The sequence below is a fragment of the Phasianus colchicus genome, chromosome 2, assembly GCF_987193195.1.
Source record: "Phasianus colchicus chromosome 2, bPhaCol1.hap1.1, whole genome shotgun sequence".
Taxonomy (NCBI): domain Eukaryota; kingdom Metazoa; phylum Chordata; class Aves; order Galliformes; family Phasianidae; genus Phasianus; species Phasianus colchicus.
Window position 1 is genome coordinate 105,717,730 of NC_143437.1, and position 23,452 is coordinate 105,741,181.

Genomic DNA, 23,452 nt, shown 5'->3' on the forward strand with positions numbered 1-23,452 from the left:
TAATAGATTTTGGACTTTGCACTGGAGGTGTACAAATCTGTAATCATCAAGAGCAAGTTTCAGATAACATGAGCCAGTCAGCAAGGAAACAGTTATTCTGCTGGAGCATAACAACTGACAGCTGGATGACAGCTGGATGGAGGCTGCTGCTGGTGACTGAAGAGACCTACTGTCAAGCCCAAGGAAACCAGTATGCCAAGCAGACACTCTTCCAAGCTTGTGTTCTTCAGAGGAAGTTCTGCTAGGCAGCAAACTCCTGCAGCCCTCTATGAACAAAGCCATTTGTTTCAGACACACAGCATGGTAACAGCATCATGAACAAATGGGACACTCTGTCTATGCCGGAATCCACCAGGGAGAGGAAGACAGACATGCAGAGAGAAAAAAGACAGAAGTTTGTCTTTAATAATGCTTCTGTGACTGACGTGAAAAGCCTGAGGCAACAACAAGTAGATGTTTCCTATAAGACATGTTTTGCCTTCTTCATTAGTACCACATCTTTTAGAGATTGGCTACAGCCACTAGCTTAATTCATGTCTCTGTTAATACAGACTGCTGGATTCACTACCATGCTTATCAACCCAATCAAGCTTTGCTACATTCATACTTTGTCCTATTCCTCTTTGATAACTTTGCAAAGCTGCTCCAGAATCTCATTCCTTGGTTGACAAGAAATTCCCAGCTTCCTGCCTTGCCTTATACAGGGCTATTTCCTATTTTGTTCTGTGCCCAAATCAATCTTCCCATTTCTTATAGTGTTATTTTCCTTCTCTTATAGGCTTGCAGAGGTTTTCTGTTTGCATCTGTCCTTCAGACAAAGAACTGACGTGCCCCTGCAGTTCATTTTCTCGAAGATGGGGATTATTTCAGATAAGGTCTTATGAAAGTCTGTCTGCATTAATACTTATGTCTCTAAAAAGGCATCCTAAAAGAATGCTTTCCCAAGCTGTATTCAACAGTGGCTTATTTATATTACAGACCAAAACACAAGAAACTTCCTCCTCTGGCTGCCCAGATAGCAGTGGATGCCCCATCCCTGGAGACACCCAAGGTCAGGCTGGACGGGGCTCTGAGCACCTGGTGGATCTGTGGGTGCTCCTGTTCGTTGCAAGAGAGTGAGACCAGATGGCCTTTAAGGGACCCTTCCAATTCAAACTGTTCTATGGTTTGACTCTCAAAGAGCCAGGCACTGGCACTGCCTCCAGCTCATACAGCTGGAAGCCAACACAGTACTGTTTGCACATGCAAAACCAGGTAAGAACACTATAGCCTCCCTTCCTAATATTAGACATGTAGGAGGTAACAGAAGAAAAATAATCCAAGAAGGACCCCACACTGAAAACACAGCACAAGAGCAAGTAGCACCTATCACCTCAGGAAGTGAGGCTTCTGAATGGAAACAACAGCACCATTGTAATACACTTATGAAAACCCTGCAACACCCATGGGGGAAGACAGGAAGTCTTTAGAGCCAAAAAAAATGAAATGTCTTGTAGCTTCTGTAATAAATATAGGAAACTTCGCCCACAGCCAAGAGGCAATTATCCATCACTATCATTAGAGTACTACATGTGCCACATCCTATGCTCATCTGACTGGCAGTGAAAATGGGGCCTCCAGAAATCTTGAAGTTTATGGGTGCATTAGAGAGGCAGTTCAGATTAAATAGCTTCTCATTCTATATGGCCTTTCCCATTCTGAATAGATAGGAAGCAGTTTAAAAATCTTTAGTGCATTAACGATTACGACTGAAAAAAAAAAAAAATAACAGGCTGACTCAGATCTTGCTGTAATTAAAGCAAGAATCCCTCCAAGTGCAATAAATCAATACACAAAGCCCACCATAGAAAATTACCTCTGAACACGGTACACACGCGTCCATGGTGGGACCAGAGCCAGGATTCTGGCCACGAGATCAACAAGAGTGCTAGGAGGGTAGCTCTTGTATCTTCCAGTCTTCCAGAGCTCGTACAGCCCAGTGCCACGGATCACCAGCGTTGGGTAGAGCTTCATGCCATCAGGGCGAAAGGCTGGGTTCTCAAAGAACTCCTGCAAACGTGGAAGGAAAGCGTGAGTCAGAGAGAATCAAACTAGATTTCCTGGGGCTTCAGTGCCCCAACAAAACGAATTTCACGACAGGTTCTGTTAGAACAGCACTGTAAGTGTGTGACTTACGGATGACAGGCTTGCACTGAATTCCCAGTATTTACCAGTTTCCAACGTTTTTAGAAATAAAAGTATATTATAGATTTAAAGAAAAAGCTGCTGAAGAAAAAAATGCACATGATAATGCAATGAATCAAGTCATTGCCTCACTGCTACCTTTCAGCATGAATTCAATAGATACTGCTCCATTTATTGTAACAGACTCTGCTCAGAATTAGAACAATAGAAATGAGCGTACTTATCTTCAATCTCAGCAGGCCACATTTAGAGATTAATCAATGTGTCTGGGACACATCATTTGAATAGCAATGAAGAAAAACAGATTTATTCTACAATGATGTTCTCAACAATCCCAGAGAACACGAGGACAAACTGTATCTCCTGCTAATGCCTATGACCAAATTCCTGTATAAAGATGCAAACTGAACAACGCTTGCTTACACTCCGCAGCAAGTGTTGTGGTTCTTTTTTCAGATTAAACCTCAGTAACAACAATTAAAATTACTTTAAAATGGCAATAATAACAAGAAAAAACAATCATAGAATGGCCTGGGTTGAAAAGGACCACAATGCTCATCTAGGTTCCAACCCCCTGCTATGTGCAGGTTGCCAACCAGCAGACCAGGCTGCCCAGAGCCACATCCAGCCTGGCCTTGAATGCCTGCAGGGATGGGGCATCCACAGCCTCCTTGGGCAACCTGTTCCAGTGCCTCACCACCCTCTGGCTGAAAAACTTCCTCCTAAGATCTAACCTAAACCTCCCCTGTCTCAATTTAAAGCCATTCCCCCTTGTCCTATCACTATCCACCCTCCACTAACAGGCAAGGAACTCTGAACTAACCATTAAGCAGCCTTAAGGGATGGCATGGCCCTCTAACAGCAGCTACAAACACTGGATTAGACTACTGCACATTTGAAACCTACAGCTTGATCCCTCTATAGAACAGTGTTCTTATTGCAACAAAAGGAAATTCAAGTTCTTTAAGCTGAGCTGACAGCTGGCAATGCCAGCCCTGTGCTAGCCTTGGTGTTGACTGCCACTCAGCTCCAATGCCCCATTACATTCATGTGTCCCAGCCCAACCTGGAGACTTTGCAAGATTTCCTGCTGCTGATGGGTGTAAAGCCCTGATGCTGGAAGCAAATGCCATCAGCAGCCTCAGCCATTGGCACACACCCAGACACGTGGGCACTACCAAGGCATCAGCCAGAGAGATAAACACGACGGGGACCATGGGTTGAGCCCACACTGCTGCAGCAAAATTACAGAGCTGTCAAATCCTGCCTTTCTCCTCAAAAAGTATCCAAGGTGGGAGCCAAAGGCAGACAGAAGCAGGTGAGTGCAGACCCCAGACCACGGTGCTCACTCTGGAGCATGCATGAGTATCAAAGAGGTTAAAAGGCTGGTGTGCACCTTCTGCCACGACTCTCTGTGCACTCTGTATAATGCTCCTCTTCGTTGTAAGCATGTTCTTACACCACTTCCTGGTGGTGACAGGCAAATCATCTGGCCAGCCCTGTGAATTTGTCATCATCTCTGACACAGACGATGCCCTGGGGGCACTGGGCTGCCCCCCACCCTGCCATCTGCAGCTTCCAGCCAGGATGACTCACCTGCCCAACTTAGGAGAGCCAGCAGGCGTTTTGGGCAGAGCCTTCCTTTTGTTTTAGCAATGGCCAGGGCTTCCAGAGCAGCCTATTGAACAACGGAGGTGAAATGATATCAGAAATAAAATCTGTGCTCATGATGACAACAGCATGTCTGCTTAATGCACTCTTCCAAAGTGGCCCCTGGCCCCAACAGGTCAGCTCAAGGTTACAGGTTGGATATTGCTGGTTGAGAAGGCAGCTATCCATGCCCATCCGAGCAGCCTGAGCTGGAGCCTGATTTAGTGGGTCACAACCCTGCCCATGGAGGGGGCTTGGAATTGGATGATCTTCAAGGTCCTTTCCAACCCAAGCCATTGTATAATTCTATGAATATTTCTGTGGGTGGTTAGAGGTGCTCTAGCATAAAAGAAAGCAACTGCGACAGAAAGAATGAGACAATCTTGTAAGGAATGACTGCTCTAATGAGAGGAGTAATGTGGCCAAGCAGCACTGAAGAAGAGCAAGACATTACAGTAAGAAGGCAATGATGCTTCCACAATGAGCCACGGGAAGGTAAATACACCACTCCAGCAAGGAAAAAAGCTTCCAGTGAGGCTGTGCATTATTATTTGCAACAACACTGAACTGAATGCAAAAGCATCTATGATTCACCAGTCAGAATATTTAAAACAGTCGCTGATTTACATTGCAGATTAAAGGCAAACGCATCAACACAGAGCTGAAGTTAAAATCACCCAGCAGTCGAAGGCAAGGTCAAAGTTAAGGTTTCCAATCACAGCATGAATTTTGCCACTTCCTACAAACTGCTTATTTTATGTCAATACATTATGTGAGCTGATAATGCTACTCTGTATTTCAGTAACACCGTCATTAAAATAGTGACAGTGTTCCATATTTATTTCCTAAACTATTTCTCAATATATTCATCAAGACGAACTTTTGAAATAATCTTGAAAACACAGCAAAGCAGTGTCTCCTTCCTTCCTAAACCCCTTTTTTTCAGAGGTAAACTTTAATAGGTTTCTGTAAATCCCAACATTTAAAGACTTCACCTTTTCCCATTTGTACACAGTTCCCACGAAACAAAGGAACTATAAAATGCCAACACATTCAAAGCTTTACTACTAACTGTAGCCTTTCCTTTTTTTTTTTTTTTTTTTAATTACACACCTGAAAAAGTGTCTTCAACAGATAAATGTGTTCAGAACAGCTTCCAGCCATAACAAATTAAATCCCTCGAATGAAATTTGTTCCAGAGATCGCCATCCAAAGACCTCTGGAGTCCAAAAGAAGGGCTTCCATCGGGCCCAGCAAGCACACAGTCGTGCTTTAATCCACGTCTGCTAACGCACTGTGATGCAAGAGGTTAAAGAAGACCTGGGGAGAAAGGACCCCTGTCTATTTCCAGTCTTTTCCAATCACTTGAGGATGTGGCATAGCGCTCTCGCATGAATATTCCAAATGGAAACACAAACAGCTTCAAAGCTACTGAACTCATTTGCTCTGAACTTCACGTTTTCTCCCCCTCTAGCTAAAGCCTAAGCCAAGGAGCACTTAACACTTCCCCTATAATGAAGATGGATGCTAGAGCTGAATTTAAAATGCGTGTGCAAAGACAGGATGGTCACAGTGTTTTAAGAAATGCAAACATATAAAAATTAAGATCAGCCAAAATTTTTAATCCTGGAGGTGCACAAACAGATTTTTTCATACCCTAAATAACATCCCTCGTAACATTGCCCTATTTATGCAGTGTTAGAGGAAAGTTAAGCACTCTTGCACAACAAATAATATAAGCAGAATTCAGATGTTTTTGTGTTTCACCTGAGCTCCATTAAACGTACTTTCCCCGTTGGAACAGCTGCTCTACGAATTACAAACAATGAATCTTAATAAGAACCCATCAGCACACATTCAGCCTACAAGGTTATACAAGTGAGCTGCTAACATGTTTTATGAGAACGGTAATTGATTTTACTAGCACACACCTTTGTTGAAGAAAGTTCCCTGTTATTAAAGCTAACGGCATCTGTAGGATCCATTCATCCAGCACCTCATAAACTCCCTGCCACTATGAGTAATCAGGGCCCAATGAGTGTAAAGTTAGTCATTTAGATGCCAAGAAGCCACTGATTTTTCCATCAAGGCACACGTATCAAAGTGCACGATGGAATTCTTTTGTTCAACTCCCATCAATTGCTTTGAGCATCAAAAAATTGCACGACACTGTAATTGTTGTCCAACGCTGCTGACATTAAAAAGTAAAGTCAATGTAATGCTAACCTGAACCCCAAAATAGCTCAGAATATGAGATGGGATAAGGAGATGAAGACCTGTGCTCAAAGATTTCATTTTCAAACGCATTTGCAGCAAGCTCTTAAAATTACAGACCTGTCAGTCCATCATGTATCTGTTCACAGCGGCAACAGAAAGGTCAAACAATTTGGAACCACAATCAGAGCACACAGTGGTTCGGTCCCATTTCCAAGTTTGGTCATAGCACATAGCAGCCAATATTAAAAGATAGCATCTTTCTGTTTTAATCCGATTGTACCGCGCCGAGCACAGAGAAATTAGAAACGTTTTTTGAAAAGACCCAAAAGCCACAGTTCTTCCCCTTGGTCCAAAAAGAGAATGTTCCATTTTTTTATGGGATTCCATTTCACCTTCTTACAAAACATTCAGTTGCCACCTTTCATCTTCCTGCTCTCAAGATGTTCAACTGTAGTGGGAGATAGGATATAGGATAAGTGAAGCAATTTTTCTTAAGCGATTTTGAAAAAAATGTCAGTTTTTGTTAGAAATAAAGGTCACCAAAACCTATTTTTTAATGACTGCCCCACTAGAAATCACGTGCCTCTCGGTCTTATGCCATAAACATATTTGAAACTGTTCCTTTAGTATAGTCCCTGTATTAAGCAGATGATTAAATTCACGCCCGTCTGCATTAAGATGAACATTATCTTCACTCTCCATATTACAGCATTCCTTATCTCCACCAGCTGTATTATTTATAACTATGAATAGTGGTAACACTTGAAAGCTACTGCGTTGAGTGACACTTCCAACTCTACAGGGAGCGAACAATCACTTAGTAGTTTAATTATATGCATTAATAGAAGCTCGTGGCTCAAAAAATGTGGCTTCGTTTTAACTTGAGATTTGCATTTTCCCCTCTCTCTTGTAAATGCTGGTCTAATTAAAATGTAATGATAGGATCTGCATTCACTGACACTTAACAATGGCCTACTGACCGAGAAGTAGAGACCAAGCAGTGCCTTTTTACTGCATTCTGGAATAGGCTGCTATTATATACGTTGGTTGCTCTGAAAGTAACGCCTCCTATTTATTTCTGTGGAAACGGACACAAAGAGCACAGTAACATCATTTGATAGAGCAAATTCTCATCCACAAAACGCTGTTTTTCAACACAGCCACCACCTTTTTTTTTTTTTTTTTTTTGCCAGCGATTAACAGATTTTTTACCACGTTTGTCAAAATGACACTATCTGCACATGACTGTCCAGAACATGGCTTCATCACTTCACATCACTGTCATAACTGTTGAAATACACCATCATCGCCTGACTGTGCTCACATCAACTGTTTGGTCTCCATAAATGTTCTCAAGTGTCGATATATGCCAGTGGGTGCAATTTTTTGGCACGGAGGAATTCAATTCCACGCCTTTACTCCATACGCACTTCCATGTCAGATGCCATGCTGTCAGATTGCCTCTCTGCTGTCACCTGTCACACAGCAACAAGATAGAATGGGATACTGATGGGAAAGTTCAGTCCCTACTGCCAGACCACCAACATCCACCACTGCTGCTGAGGTTAGTGGTATTCTGGAGCAGCTCTGCTGAGAGGAGAGCTGAGAGAGCTGGGTCTGCTCAGCCTGGAGCAGGAATCCCACCACGGCCATAAATCCCTACAGGAGGTGCAAAGGGACAGAGCTGGGCTCAGGGCACAACATCAGCAGCACTGCAGTGCTGGGCGGATGCCAGAGCTCTGGCACAGGGACAGAGAGCTGTGGGGGCTCCTCCTGGGGGATCTCCCACAGCTCCTGGCTGTGGTGCTGGGCACCCTGCTCTGGGTGGCCCTGCTGGGGCTACGGGGGTCCAGAGGGACAGAAAGGTGCCTCCAGCCCCAACCATGCCATAACTCTGCACCTACCTTCCGTGCTAAATCAGCCAAGCCTATGTGGACACAAAGGCAATGCAAAACATACGGTGCCAATAAGGCACATCAGTCTGCTACAAAAGAGAAAAGCAAACGCTCTAGTATTTCACCTATGGCAAGTTGGAGCTTGTTCTGCTGACTGTGCACACCCACACTTCACGGTATCTTTAACAGGCACTTATCTTAAATACATATAATTAAAATACAATTGAAATATTTTTCTAATATAACCTTAGGAATTTCCAAACTTGCCTCAGGTTTATATAAAGATGGCATGCAGAAATTACACGTGCCAAATCACAGAACCACGGAACAGCAGGGGTTGGAAGGGATCTCTGGAGATGCCCCCAGTCCAACCCTCTGCAAAAACAGGTTCCCTACAGGTTGCACAGGAAAGCATCCAGGCAGGTTTTGAATATCTCCAGAGAAGGAAATGTGAGACCTGTGAGGTACAGGAGTGTTTTCCATCCTCAGAGAGAATGGACGTGGTGTCCATCAAACAGGGGCTTGACTCCATGCTGCAATTAGCAAACCCTCTTGCTGAGTCAGTGATGCCTGATGCAAACACAGCAACACGTGGCAACATTTTTAATTAACCTCCCCTCAAACGTGTACACTGACATACACATAAATGCAGATAAATACGATAATGAATCCCTATAAAACTGATTCAAAGGGAGGCAGGCCTAAAGCTGAATGAAACCAAGTCACTTGTGCTTGACGTCTGCACTCATGACAAAACCTACAGATGTGGCCATGGGGCAAAAAGGTTCTAAAGCTGATGATCCCAACTTTCAGCTCTCCGGAGGGCAGCTGTAAAGCATTCTGTAATGAAGAGAACAAAGACCATTTTCCAGTTGATTGTTATAATTTTCCTGCCTATTGACAGCTATGTAATAAAATCTTTTTCTGTTCCTGACATATTCAAGCTGTCAAATTTCACCATATCGTATGTAAAATATGATTTTTGGGAACTGCTAAGCCAAGAAAACAGTGTCGTAACGCCCAACGTATCTGCTACAAAAGGTCAGTTCTGTGACTATGACTAACACCTTCCTTAGCCCTCCTGTCTGCCAATTTCTTCAAGAATGCTATATATTAGCACCCGAAGAAAAAAGCACATTGGAGTACAGCAGCAAATTTCTTGCACGTTCATTTTGCTAGTCTTTGAATTCCTACAGGTACAGGCTTGCAATATTAAACAATTTTATCAGCAGCACACAGAGGACCCTGATATCTCACTCTGAACTATTACAATAGCTCAAGTTGAACGTACATTTTAGTTGCCACTAAAAAGAATAACCTACATGCCTACCTGAGGTTGTTCTGTAACACCTCATACATAGACTTTGAGTTCCAAATCAGAAAAGTGGGTGTGCCAGCCAACGTCCAGAGAAAACACTGTAAAAGATGTTGTAATTCACCCTTCAAAGTGTAGAAAGCTCTTATTCCTTCACCTTCTCTGATAGCTTCAAAAACACAATCTACAGAGTCATTCAGGTTGGAGAAGACCTCTGAGATGCCCAAGTCCAACCCTAACCCACCCCACCATGCCCACATCCCTCAGTGCCACATCCCCACGGTTCTGGAACACTGGACACCTCCATGGATGGTGACCCCACCACCTCCCTGGGCAGCTGTGCCACTGCATCACTGCTCTTTCTGAGAAGAAATGTTTCCTACTATTGGTTGGATATTTCAAAGGGAACTTTTCCAGCAGTATCTAACACAAGTCAGACATACAGTCAGTATCAGTAAGAAAGCATTATCACATTAAACACAGAAACAAACGACTCTTGCTTGCAGTGCAACATCGCAATGATAGTGGAGACAGACTAATTTACAGGAGCATTTAGTCCACAGATGAGATGTTGTGCTCAGTAAGTTATTTACCAACACTGTGAACCTCAGTATCATAGATACCCTAATTCTACATACAGCACAGGGAACTGCTGCTGCCAGGTGAACAAGGAACCTGACTGCCATCCTGTACCTCCCAGAGTCACTTTTATCCCTGGTTTGGATCTACAGGTTGCCTCCTGTCCAACGCTCTGCTGGATAGTCGCTCTCTGCATGATCCTCATCTATGACAGTCCCAGGCACTGCAATACAACTCAATAATAAAAGAGACGTCTAACATTTGGAAGATGCCTTGGGCATCAACAGCACGACCTTGGAGCATGGTTTTGACTCCTGAACACAGTACCTACGTGAACACCAGACAAGTCTCTCCAGATTGTGCTCAGCGCACCGAGCAGCCCCATCTGCTCCATCTTGCAGGTGCTCCAAGTGACTCTTCATTTATTACGCAGTTTTGGAGAAACCCATGAGAATACCTCAATCAATTTGCTGTGAAGTTTCACCTTCACTTTTACCAAGCACAGGATTCTGGACTTCACGTTTCTGGGAGGGTCAGCTTTCCCCTAGGGCTAAGTACAGGAAATAAAGCATTTTTCATTGTCTTCAATTAGTACACAAGTTTTGCAACATAGATCACTTTAAAGAATGTCTCCTACCCGAAAAATCATTGAGACCAGCAACTCTACAGTGTTTTTGACAATCTAATTCTCCTTCATTAGAACTCTCCTTTCCATAACAAGCATCAGTACAACCATGTGCACTCTTCCACCCCATGCAGCCCTACAAAACATTCTCTCTATTATTATTCACAGCAAAACCATTCTGTTTTTCCAGTATGCTTTGGAGAAAAGAAAAAATGGAATCCTTCAGGATTTAACTCGGACTTCTTGGTTTACCCACCCTGGTGGTAAGCTTGCTGCTGCCGAGTTGTGCTGAAATACATAATTTACTGAACGATGCTCTGTTTGCCTAAATGACTGGAAAATCTGCACTCCCTACTCAAGACGCATCACGTTATGCATTCCTTTCCATTTGGCTTTATGTTCCCAGACATATGCTCGTTATTGACTTCAGCAGCAAGGGGCCTTAGCAAAAGAGCCCCAGAAAACAACTGCAGCGTGCTGGCTTGAAAACCACCTCTTGCACAGATAGAGCAACTGCGTGAGCCTACGCAACCCGCAGTTGTTGGGGGATTGTTAAGTTGCCAAAATGATCTTTTAGTTTGGGTAGAAAAAGGGTCTCATCTGTACCTTCGTATTTAGCAGAAGCTTTTTCTGAATGGGAAGCTATTATAAAGATAGCAATGGTTATTATCATAACTTTTACAGCCAGCACACTGCAGGAAATTGCGTGTGTGGACAAAATACTAATTCAGAAAGACAAAGGAAGCAATCCAAAACCCATAATAAGTGTGGCTTTTCCCCACACACTTGCAGTTTATCACATTCATACAAAGGTAGAACAGCACACAGTGTGTGCAGTGCAATGCAGTGTGGTTAAGATTGTGCTGCCCCCAAAATCCTCAGCCTCTGCATTTGGCACTTTGGAACATACATGTTACATGCGGGTCCCCAGCAGAAGAGAAGGGACCAGCTGTACTACACAGCTGGTTCTGCTCCTGCACATCAGCACACAGAACGCTGCAGCTTTACCTCTCACTTTTTCCTTGTTTTGCACATAAGCAAAGAGCAAAACCTGGTGTGTTTCAGAGGCGGCGTCCCCAGAGCTGCTGCAAACACACCCAGTGAGCAAATGCAAGTTGCTTCCACGCAGACACTGGAGAGGGACGGCAGCTTTGTGCACACAATTTGACCATCTGCAGAAGCGAGCACACACTGGGCCTTTCTCTGGGTATTTTATCCACAGAAATATCAGTGCAATTATCTGTGACAACAGCTTCTAAACATAGCCTGTTCCTTACTACCACGATTCCCATTAACATAAAAATGACCACGGTGTTGGCCATCGCTCACGGAACTAGAATTGGTTCTGAAGCTAACAGCTTTCTTGTTCTAACATTTAGCAAACCTCCAGGAGAAGCTCCAGGAGCTGTTTCAGAAGGGCTGATCGTTAAACATCTCCTAATCTGTTTCTGCAAATGTGCCCATGAAAAAAAAAAAAAAACCAAACAGAAGCAGCTTCAGAGGTAACGCTGGCTACCTGCCAGCAGTGATGCCTCAGTGAGATGCTTAGTAGGAATTGAAAGGAGAATCATTTACCCCACTAAACATTTCAGAGCTATATTTAAAAACACAGATAATTGTCTTCCCAAATGAGTAAAAAAAAAAAAAAAAAAATTAAAAAAAAATCAATTGATATCAGCAGCCAAACTATTTTTTTTTTTATTACGGTTATTAAAAGCTCCTGATAGAGCTGTAATATATTACCTTCATTATGAATTTCGGCTCCTTAATAAAAATGAAAGCCCTCGGGAAAACCATCTCCTTATTTACAGCTAAAGGTGATACAACAGTATTTAAAGTTTTACAACACCAAATAGATCAGAATGAGAAGGAACAGCCGTCGCCTTACTTGGCCATTATTTTTCTCCCTGACGTTCAACACAGCAAAATGAGGCTGCAGCCTTCTGCTTACTGAAGCTCGGATGCATCGGGCACTTCACTAAAATGAGTCTATTTCTGAGAAGTGCTTATTTAGCAATTCCTTTAGGAAAAAAAAAATGCAGCCTGACACATGACTGTAAGAAAAGGATGATTTTTTTTTTACCGGACCAAAATAATTCAATGACTACATTTTATTTAAAGACTGCAAGAATGGCTCTACTGAATGGAACCAAATCTCTTCAGTCTGATGTTCGTCCCCAGCACTGAGCAGTAATGGGCCCTCCCTGTGCTCTGACCCTCGTATTTTTATTTAGATGAAACGCTGGATGGAAAGAATGAAGTCAAAAGGCTTCCTGAAGGATTTCCTCAATGAAAAAAACAGTTTCTCAGCATGGAAGGACCAACATTACATTTCTGGCCAGCACCTCCTAACTTTATGCAGTGCATGTCTTCAGAGCTGGAACATTCTGCCAGTGACTTGCTGTGACATCTCTCCCTCTTGAAATTTCTCGTCTCAGGTTGGGCATTAAGAACAATTTCTACTCCAAAAGAGCAGTGATGCGGTGGCACAGCTGCACAGGTGGTGGGGTCACCAAACCTGGAGATGTTCCAGAACCATGGGGATGTGGCACTGGGGGATGTGGGCAGTGGGCATGGAGGGGTGAGCTGGGGTTGGACTTGAGGATCTCAGAGATCTTTTCTAACCTTGACCATTCTATGATTCTACAATCTTCTGGTCCTCCTCCCTGTTCTTTTCCTTTAAAATCATTTGAGATGGGCTTACAACCATCTCTCACAAAGCACCAAGAGGAACCACAACAGCAAACCGTGCCTTGGCAAAGGTCATTGACAAAATGAAGGCAAACAAAGCAACACATCCTACACTAACAAATGTTACTACCTTAGCAGTATTTATTATACAACAGATACAGTTTGTTGGTTATTCTTTTGTCTCTCAGTGACTCTGCAGATACAGAACAAGGAATTAGCAACAGTATACTGGGAATTCTTCAGCCTCCTAAAGTTTCTGCTTCAATCCTAAAGTTCTGCTTGGTAGCCCCGTTGGCAAGTGTGATTCATGAATCCTCCCAACCATTTACCCCTAGAGTCACCTCATCTCTCTCGTGCTACAAGAGCAGAGCTGAGTGTTTATCGTGTTCCACAGAATGAGGTGTCTGCTCTGGTAACAATTCCATTATTCCCGCTGAGCCCTTGATTTATTCTAGCTATTATTCTAATTATTTTCTCCGACCACCTGCTACGTGAGGCACTGCAAAGCAGTCTTATCTGTTCTGCTTGCATTTGCCAACAGTGAGCAGCGGAGTGTGCGTGTGGCTGCGTGTGCACGCATGTGGGCACACTACCTCCCTTCCTGGCACAAGGACACGGGTGGTGGGAGGAAGCAGAGCATGTTGCCTCCTGCAGCATCTTCCTGTGCTTGGAACGCAGTGAGAAGACCCGAAGTGGAAAGGAAATCCTCTGAGGCTATAAAAAGAATCAGTGGTAATGGGGGAAAAAAATGGGATAAGGGGGAAGGAGGGGTGGAGAAGCACGACATAGCTGAGACAGAGAGCTGGCGCACCCACTCTGGTTAAAAAGCAAAAAGTAATAATCTTCATAATGAAGGCAGACAGAAAGCCACCCACCTGCTACTCACTGTCAAAGAGAGAATATGTACATACACCAAAAGGCAGATCTAACATATTGACTCCTATCCATAAATTACAAATGTGCTTTCCAGGAACACAGTTGCTGTACACAAACAAAACTTTGATATGCCTGCAAAAGAGTAACTGACCTCGTTGCTGGGTGCAAGCAGCAGGTTACACTTCCAAATCAATAGGTCATGAGGGACAGAAGCAATGTTACTCCTGACACCATAATTGCCTGTTCAATTTGAAGAAGCACCCAGTATTTTTAGTACGCAGTCAGCACAATCAGCAAGTTATTATCTTCCCAAGAGAAACCTCTATCCTTAATATATCAACTGGTTATGAAGGCAGTGTTTAGACCTTCTAAAGTCATCTCGGTTCCTTTTTGCCCTACTTTTTCCTGCTCTGAAAAGCACATGGCTAGAAGAGAAGTTAGCATCACAGCAAATAAATTTCTAGACCTAGTCAGAAATACCACACAAGCAAAAATTTGCAGGGATCCTTGACAAGGTATAGCTGGCTTTGTCCCTCCAAAATTACAGTATCTCGTAGCAAGATAAAGATTTTTGTGAAGCAGGGGATTAAGCAATCCCAAACTGTCACACAGCACTACTCTACTGATGAGCAGCTCAGAACTCTTGCAGGAATGCAACAGATGCTCTCCATTTGATTCCTCTCTTTGTTATCACAGTATTTTTCATGCAATAGAAGTGTCCAAATATTTACCAGCAGGAGCTAACATTTATACAGCACTACATAAAAATAAGCTGTTTTTAACAACTCAAAACTATGACATAAAATTTTGGGGTAGGAGATAGAGAATGTACTTTTTCCTGGAGATTCAGCCAGATAGAAGGAACTGCAGTCTGCTGGGCACTTTTCTTATGTTTGCCAGAGCAGGGAAAAACAAAAGAAAACAAATGGTTCTTTTCTCTTAAGACAAAAGATCTTTCAAAAAGAAGTTATAAAACATTGAAGACAGGTTGAGAAGCACCTAGAATCTGAAACAGAAAACATGCCTGCTTTACCACTCCATCTTGAAACGTGTCACAGTGATCCACAACCTCTCCTCTCTCGTCCCCTGCAGCTTCATTTTGTGAAGCACACAGTGATCACCTTGCTGGGCACCCACCTCACAGCTGCCTCTTAATGCAGGTCTCTCCTGACCCACACGTGGGTTTCTTCTGTCCTTCCTCAGATTTTCCTCTCTTTAAAACAACACGGCTATCATTCTTCGTGTTGCTGTGATCTCTCAGCCCTTCTCCAGCAGCCCGCCCCTTCAAGTCCTATTTCTCCTCTTCACTCTGCAGCATTCACATTACTACTTGAGGGCTTTATCCTCCACACTGATTACTCATCCTCCAGCTTCTCACCTCTACACTCGCTGGCATCCAATCTTAATTTGATCTGCGAGTCCTGCTTCAGATTTCTGAACTCATTAATGTGGCTGTCTGTCGTTTGAGCTAATCACCCCATCACCCTCTGCATTCCTAAATCCCCCAACCTAAACTATCATCAGGTCTTCTTTTTCCATTGCTTCACATTTTTCTTTCCTGGTCCTCCAGCCAATTCCAGCCCCTCATCCCAAACTTCTGACCCCTTTCCCGTGGTCTGATTTTTGGATGGTTCTGTGTGGAGTTCAACTCAACGATCCTTACAAGTCCCTTCCAACTTGGAGAATTCTATGATTCTCTGATACCTCCTTTTCTAAGAACAATGATTTCTTAATTCTCTTCATGTCTCATTCCTTGCTTGGCCTTGCTGTCCCTCCTAGTCACAACATGTGAATTCCTTCCTTCCACGTTCCAGAGCTGGCACACCATCAGCACAGCTGTATTTCCAGCTCTTAATCTCTCTTGCAAAAGTATTCTAAATGAGTTGACCTTCTTCACTTTGCTTTTTTCTCCTGTTTTTCTATATTAAGCTCTATCTGCTTGAGGGTAAGAAGGCCCTATAGAGGGATACTGACAGGCTGATCAATGGGCTGAGGCCAATAGTATGAGCTTCTACATGGTCAGTGGGCATGATGGGGGTGGGTTGGGATTGGTGATCTTCGAGGTCTTTTCCAGCCTTAATGATTCTATGATTCTAGGATCTTTCTTTCAATCCCTTCTCACGAAATTCCTGCCTTTCCACCACGTTCTTGTCTTCTCTTCCTGAGGACTTTGCCTTCTTCATCTTCTACTTCTGCAATATCTGCCCTTAATAAATGGATGAAACACAGCATGGCACTACCCTGAGAAGTAGGGCAGCCCTTCAGCTGCACTGAGCAGCTCAGCATCACACGAAGCCATACCTCTGAAGCAGACTCCTGGAAAAATACTTCCCCAAAGCTCCTACACTAAAGCAGGAGTGGCTCCAGATTCTACAGTGAAAAAGCCTCAGCCACTTATCATGGAGAAGCAGCAAAGAATAATCATCATTAAATAAAATAATACTTTCCATGGAAGCTTGTAATTCTGCTTTAAATAATTCCTCCCTCTCCAGTCTTACATCTTGCAAATACTTGGGATTACTGCGTTCTCTTTGCTGAGTCTTATCCAAGGTTAGCTCTTTAAATCTTTTAGTCAGTACTGCTGTTCTTTCATCATAAATCCTCCCCAGCCTAATACAACCTCAGTAAAGACAGATCCATTAAAGAACCCAGAACTATGGTTGCAACCTCAGTAGATATTGAGTCAGGCTTTGCCATACCCTTCAGCACAAACAATTACATGACAACATGGCTAATTTGATGCCCACTGTTACCCTCCATCTCCTTCTGCACTGTAAGAAGATAATCCAGAAGCAACAGAACCTGGGGCAGGAATTTTGAGTTAACTTTCAGCTCTGTCACTGGTTACATCCCTAGTTTTGTGAGCATCACTTTAGTGCTTTGCCCCAGCCTCTCACACTATCACACAAACGTAGTATTTCCTAAGTACTGTGACACTGTGATACTGACATGCTCAAGGAATACTGCACAAAATCACTTACAAGAAGTGCACACCACAGGTTTCAGAATTTCCTTCCTGCACTGAACTGCTGCACATCGGATTGCTTCTTTCTAAACCTCTCTCTCTGCAGCACTCCATGAAAACCCACTGTTTCCTGCCTGTACTTCTAAACAATATATTCCATTGCACTGACAGCTTTTCAGTGCCAGAAAGCACCTAGTCTGACTTTGCACAGAAATATACCTGTGATTCCTGCATCGTGACTGCAATTTCTGCACTATTTTAGGACGATGAATTTGGATTTTGCAATAATGAGATCATAAAAAAAATCTACATTATCAGATAAAGTGGTTAATTCCCTACAATGTTTACCATTTGCTCTTTCATTTCTCATTTCAATCTCTCTATAGATAATTTTAAATTTTCTTCCACATCATTGAAACAGACATTGAACAGCACCGAGCCAGGAACAGAGTTGCTATATAATCCACCTATACACTCTATTTTGCAATTAATTACCTTGGAGATAATACGCTTTTAACTTTGAAACAGGTACTGTTCTAAAGCCAAGGAAAGAAAACCAACTAGGAGAAAAGTAAGAGCCTTACTTAATATCGGAAGAGCTCTGTTCCACAGAGACCTGAGTGACTCAGTCTTTCATGAGGCAGGGATATAATTTTCTGGATGAAGTAGTTCAACAAATCTTTCTTACCTTCCACCTTCAAAAATGAATTTTAAATTGTTTGTCCTTAAGAAACAATTCTGGCCTCGATCATAACTAGTAGCTGAGCTAAGAAAGAGAGAAAGCATTAGATGGAACAAACCAGAAACTCCTGGATATCCTGAGCCATACTCACAACAAATTGGTCAGTGTCCCTTTCAAGCCCCATGTTTGGTAAATCAGGCATCATGTGTGCCACCACTTTGAAGCCAGCATCCTTGGCCAAGTGGAACGACTCGCACACAGCCTTCACGGTGTGACCTCTGGGAAGAGAGAAAGAGAGAGATTTAGAGCCCCAAACAGCCAAGACAGGCAGCACAAAGCCACAAAGAAGAAGACACATTTTGACATATTTAATTCAGATTATTCTCTAGGAAGTGAGCATGGATGAGTTTTATTATCGGTCTACCACCATTCAAGTCTTGGAACACGGCTTCTATTACAATAAACTAGACTAAGGGCAAACAGTACTCAAGTTTGCTGCTTCTCTAGCAGGTGAACCACCCTAAGGCTACAACTTTCCAAACTACAGCCTGAGGAATTTCTGGGAACTGCTGAAATTCACTTTTTGCAGCAGTGACACAAGGAAATGCCACAGCATGAGCATACTGTGCTGAGGGCAACATATAATCAAAACAAGTGTAACCAGAAACAGAAGTATCAGAACAGGAAAAGGAGAAGGATGGGAGCTACATAAAGCCAGCTAGTTAGAAAATTGTTCTATACCAGGCTTGACAAACTCTCAAGTACTCCCTTTAAAGAAAAACAAACTCTTTGTGGCTTCTTAGAGATGTTAAACTTCCAAATCATAGGTTGGACTGGGAGTCTGGAAGTAACATTTTGAGTTCCCTGTTGCTGACATTACATCACAGGAGCTCAGATCTGCTCTGCAGGAGCTTGGCAAGAGTGGGAATGGCTGCAGGAACAAAGGTTGAATCACACCTAGCTCATCAGCCTCAAGCAAACTCCTCTCCTTCCATCTTCCACGGTTCAGGAGACTTCTTCTGTCTCCCCACAGTATCACAGAATCATTAAGGTTGGAAAGGACCACTAAGATCATGAAGTCCAAGCACCAACTCATCCCCACCATGCCCACTAACCATGTCCCTAAGTGCCACATCGACCACTTTCTTGAAAGCCTCCATGGAGCAGTGAGAATCACTGAACAGCTCCAGGGAGGTTCCCACCCCAGGTGACCAACCTTTCCATGATGGAAACAAGTCCTTGTTCCTGGTCTTGCCCAGTTGCAGGCTCTTCCAGCACTGGCTGACATCTCTGGAGATTTCTATCTGTCAGCACCTGCTACTTTCTTTCTCTTCCAGTTGCCATTTCCTTAACATCACACCTTCCAACCAGTTTACCTCTCGTCAACAGGACAGCTCAGCAGGTGGCTCTTCCTCTACTCAAAGGTCTTTTGGGTGAAAAATCAGTGCAGTGGGGCATCTCTACAAAAGCACACTTTCTGCTGAGACCTAATATTAACCAATAATTAAGGATATGGTCAATGGGCATGGTGGGAATGGGCTGACATTTGGAAATGATGAACTTAGTGGTCTTTTCCAACCGTAATGATTCCAAGATACTACAAAATCGAACAGCTACTTCCCTGGCTTTAAGTATCTCTTCCTCTCTTTCTCTCTACTTATATATTCTGCCTCTGTTAAATCTCTACCTGTAGTTTTATGACTGTAGTTTTATTAATGATTTTTTTTCAGAAGTATTACAGTATTTTCTAAGAGTGTTCAAGGACAGAATTACTCAAGACCTTCAGTAGCCTGAGGGAAGTAAATGGGAGACTTGCTTCATAAATAAAAATTATTTTCTTATTAGAAGTGGAATCTGAGCTGCATCAATAACTTGATTATTTGATGCCTAGATCTGTTCTTGAATATTTTTTCTGCCTCACAGCCACCCAAGGCACTCAAAAACCTCACTAATGACTTATGGAACATAATAGAAAGTAATTTCCAAACAGTTAGCCTAATTGGTTGTAATCTGACATTTTGCTACAAGCAAAATATTAAAAGTTTAAAGCAAAACACATCCCCCACAAAGTAGAAGAACAGAAGCAAAATGAGGTCATTTCAAAAGAAAGAGAAACTTGCATCACCCTCCTCTAGAAGTGTATTCCAATACATTGTTCAAAAACACTGGAGCAAGATGCATGAATGACAGCCTGTATTTTGTCTGCCCTGGGAGAGCCTGCAAAGTCTTTTAGGAAATCTGCAAGCAGGATTGAAAAACACCAAAAATCTTTAGAAATGTAATTCTATACAAGATTATTTCAGAGTGAAATAGTAATATACAACTTCATTGTTCCTCTGGTTCATCAGCAGGAAAGCAAGGGTTCATTAGGCAATTCACAAGCCAGAAGTGACATAAAGCTTTGAATGATTTATGGCACCAGCTCTGATCTGGCACGCTGTAGGAAAGCTGAAGATGACTGCAGTGAGAGCTAAGTGGAGCTTCACAGTTCTGCTTCAGGACAGGACATCTTTAAAAGGAGCTTGTGAAGAAAGAAGCTTAAAAGAAACGATTTCTTAAATTTATGATGTGTCAGTAGTAACCATTAGCAGATACACCCAGCCTAAGAGTGAGATCTAGCCAAATTCCCCAGCGTGGATCTTTTCCTTTGGAAAGCTCTGACATCTACAGGAGAAAAGCACCTATGAGTGCTAGTTGCTAACTCTTGGGCTGCTCAATAAATGGTCATTCCTCTCTACTGAGTCCTGTAGCCTGACTGCTTCATAGCAGTGATTTCCTACACTTCCACAAACAAGCAAAACTACAGCTAAACCCACAGGAAGAAATTCATTTCAGATTCCTACCTTCAGGCTCTAAAAGAAAATGTCCAACATTTTCAGTTTTGCACTACTGCCTTTAAGGTGAGTATTATCAAAAATGTGTTCTGCTTATTGAACCACGCTTCATCTGTCATTATGCATGATTACAGTTATCAAAGGTCTTTGCTAGGTGATTGGAATATACAATAAGAAGGAAGGCAAGTACGAGTGTCTCAAGTGAAAAAAACATCAAGAGAACAATCACTTCTTTCAAAATATCTACAGAATTATCAGACTTGCAATGGGGAAAAAAAAAAAAAAATTAGCTTTCTTGCCTGTAAGGGATGGGATGAAGAATGTATTGTGCTCACTCCTACGTAGGACAACTGTGCTTTTGGCTACAGGTCAGAGATTACGAGGAATAAATCACAAGCTTCCTGTGAACATATTTTGCTATCCCTTAAAATCCTGTATACCTAGAATGACTGTGGTTCATCCGTCAATAGGTGCTGATTTTGGATGTGCCCATCCACTGTACTTGCCAGTGTCATCTCTCCAATAAGGTATCTGGCACAGAGAAGAGGCTGCTGGCTAGCGAAGGACCTCCAGCAGATTATACCACATTGCATCTACTCAAGACTAAAAGCTGTGAATTATGTAGGACAAGAACTACAAGCTCTCTCCGGGCATATTTTCTATTTCACAATACTGCATTTATTTATGAAGCAATAAAAAAGAAAGAAAGAAAAAAAAAAAAAGAGAGAGAAATATACACTACAGGAAGAGATCATAAGTTTAAAATAAAATATCACAAACCTCTATTTGTTCTCAAGCCATGGTCTAGACAAGACCACAGCAAATTCCATGCATCCACTGCAGTTTTTATTTTTTCTTAACAGATATATGGAAACAGGACGAGTGTTTCAATATCAATCTTACACAGGTGTGCAAATAAACAGGTTAAGACTTGCTTCCAGAAAGCATGCAATGAGCTGAAAAAGCTCCTTCCCACCTGTTGGTGTCCCTGGCCACGTCCTCATACACACTCTGCACTCCGATCTCCAGCCTCGTGCAGCCATAGGACAGCATGTCGCTCAAATGGCGCTTCAGGCAGTAATCTGGTCTGGTCTCTATGGTTATCCCAACGCATTTGGTCAAGCTTCGTTCAGAATACCTGCAACAAAAGCCATCCTCTATTAAAACTGGGAAGTCACATATCAGGTGGTCCATGAAAACTATGCACATCATCCCTATTTCTGAGTGAGGCGCATGCTACCGGCTTCAGTGAAGCCTAACGGTGGAACAAAACTCATTGGTAGCCTTTTTCCCCATCCACCCCATTTATCACTGGATGTCTAACTGAGACTAATTGTTCCAGCTAGTGTAACAATCCTCTGCTGATGACAAATGGTAAGTTACTGACCTATGAGAGAATACAACAAAAGAAAATAGGAATCCAAAGCAGACTTGAAACAAAGTTCACACCGGGAAACCATAAATCAACACAATCTCCTACATCATCAGCAGGGGTCATATTCATTTCAATGTAAGAAGCACTGCACTTGTCCCCAACATAGCAGTCACCTTTCCAGCAGAATGTAGTGATTGTGTAACAGAGGACAGTAGCATAGGGAAGATACACAGTAAGAAGAAAATTTCCTCTTCTGGAGGGCCATAAAGATGATTAGAGGGCTGGAGCATCTCCCATACAAAGATAGGCTGAGGGAGCTGGGCTTGTTCAGCCTGGAGAAAAGAAGGCTGCAGCCTTTCAGTACCTAAAGGGAGCCTACAAACAGGAGGGGAATCAACTCTTTGAAAGGGTAGATAACTGCAGGACAAGGGGAAATGGTTATAGGTTGAGAGAGGGAAGATTTAGGTTGGATGTCAGGGGGAAGCTCTTTCCTATGAGAGTGGTGAGGTGCTGAACAGCTGCCCAGAGAGGCTGTGGATGCCCCGTCCATCCCTGGAGGTGTTCAAGGCCAGGTTGGATGGGGCCCTGGGCAGCCTGGGCTGGTATGAAATGTGGAAGTTGGTGGCCCTGCCTGTGGCAGGGGGGTTGGAGCTTCATGATCCTTGAGGTCCCTTCCAACCCTGGCCATTCTGTGATTCTTTTGAAGCCATTTGAAACTGCAGACATAATCTGGATAAGCACCAAACCTGATGTGGGCAGGACTAACAGCGACTCTCTGAGAAGCACACTGGCCTCTTTAATGGTCCCAAATGATGAAGATCTCAGTATTCACATGAAATGTCACTGAGGACACCTTGAGTAAGAGAGATGTTCTGCTGATACCCGAAAGAATGCTGCACACCAAAATCACAAGGACGACTAACTTCAGGTCATTATTAGGTATGTTATAAGGATTCATCAACTGATTGCTGGCTCTGGATGGCTGGAAAGCTCCAGAGTTTAGCTTTCAGCATGACGGAGGTCCAATATGACACACACACACACACAGAGCCACAACAAAAACCAGGTAGATTCAGACCCCAAAGCAAAAAATATTAATTCCATTCAGATTGAAAAAGCCTAGGATTTGGGGGGTAGACTGTAATGGCTGTCAACATTGGCATCTCAAAAAAGGCATAAAACATTTCAGAGTTTGTGGCTCACTAATCTGACAGACTACCAGAACGTTGTTTATCATGTCAGGGAAAACATTGCCAAAGTGTGATTCATTAACAGCAGATCAAAAAATGCTTGCTTTTAAAGACATTTTGTTTCCAAATAATTAAAAAAAGAAAGACAAGTTTTAGATAAGGGAAAAAAAAGGTCACCAGATAACTCACCCATTACACCAGATGAAATGTGCTTGTATTAAGCACCTGCGATCATTGCTAGAAATACAGAGGGGAGGCAAAAGTAATTATATTTCCCCCCTGGAGCAAATTTATGACAGTTGTAAAACGCTGAATCTAACATACACCAACAGACCCCAAATTACAGCATCTACTAAGAGTACCAGCAGGATGAAA

The 23,452-nt window shown here is 42.8% G+C and overlaps 1 protein-coding gene across 3 annotated transcripts in view; it reads right to left on the reverse strand.

Annotated features, from left to right (window-relative positions):
- Positions 1–23,452, reverse strand: part of ELP3 (elongator acetyltransferase complex subunit 3) — an 85,227-nt gene that overhangs the window by 35,919 nt on the left and 25,856 nt on the right. For all 3 annotated transcript variants that reach the window (XM_031603856.2, XM_090136560.1, XM_031603857.2), the window contains 3 exons: positions 21,489–21,650; positions 17,830–17,956; positions 1,856–2,049 (listed from right to left, as the gene is read on the reverse strand). In XM_031603856.2, coding sequence (XP_031459716.1) covers positions 1,856–2,049; positions 17,830–17,956; positions 21,489–21,650 — 483 coding nt within the window. The remainder of the gene's footprint in view (positions 1–1,855; positions 2,050–17,829; positions 17,957–21,488; positions 21,651–23,452) is intronic.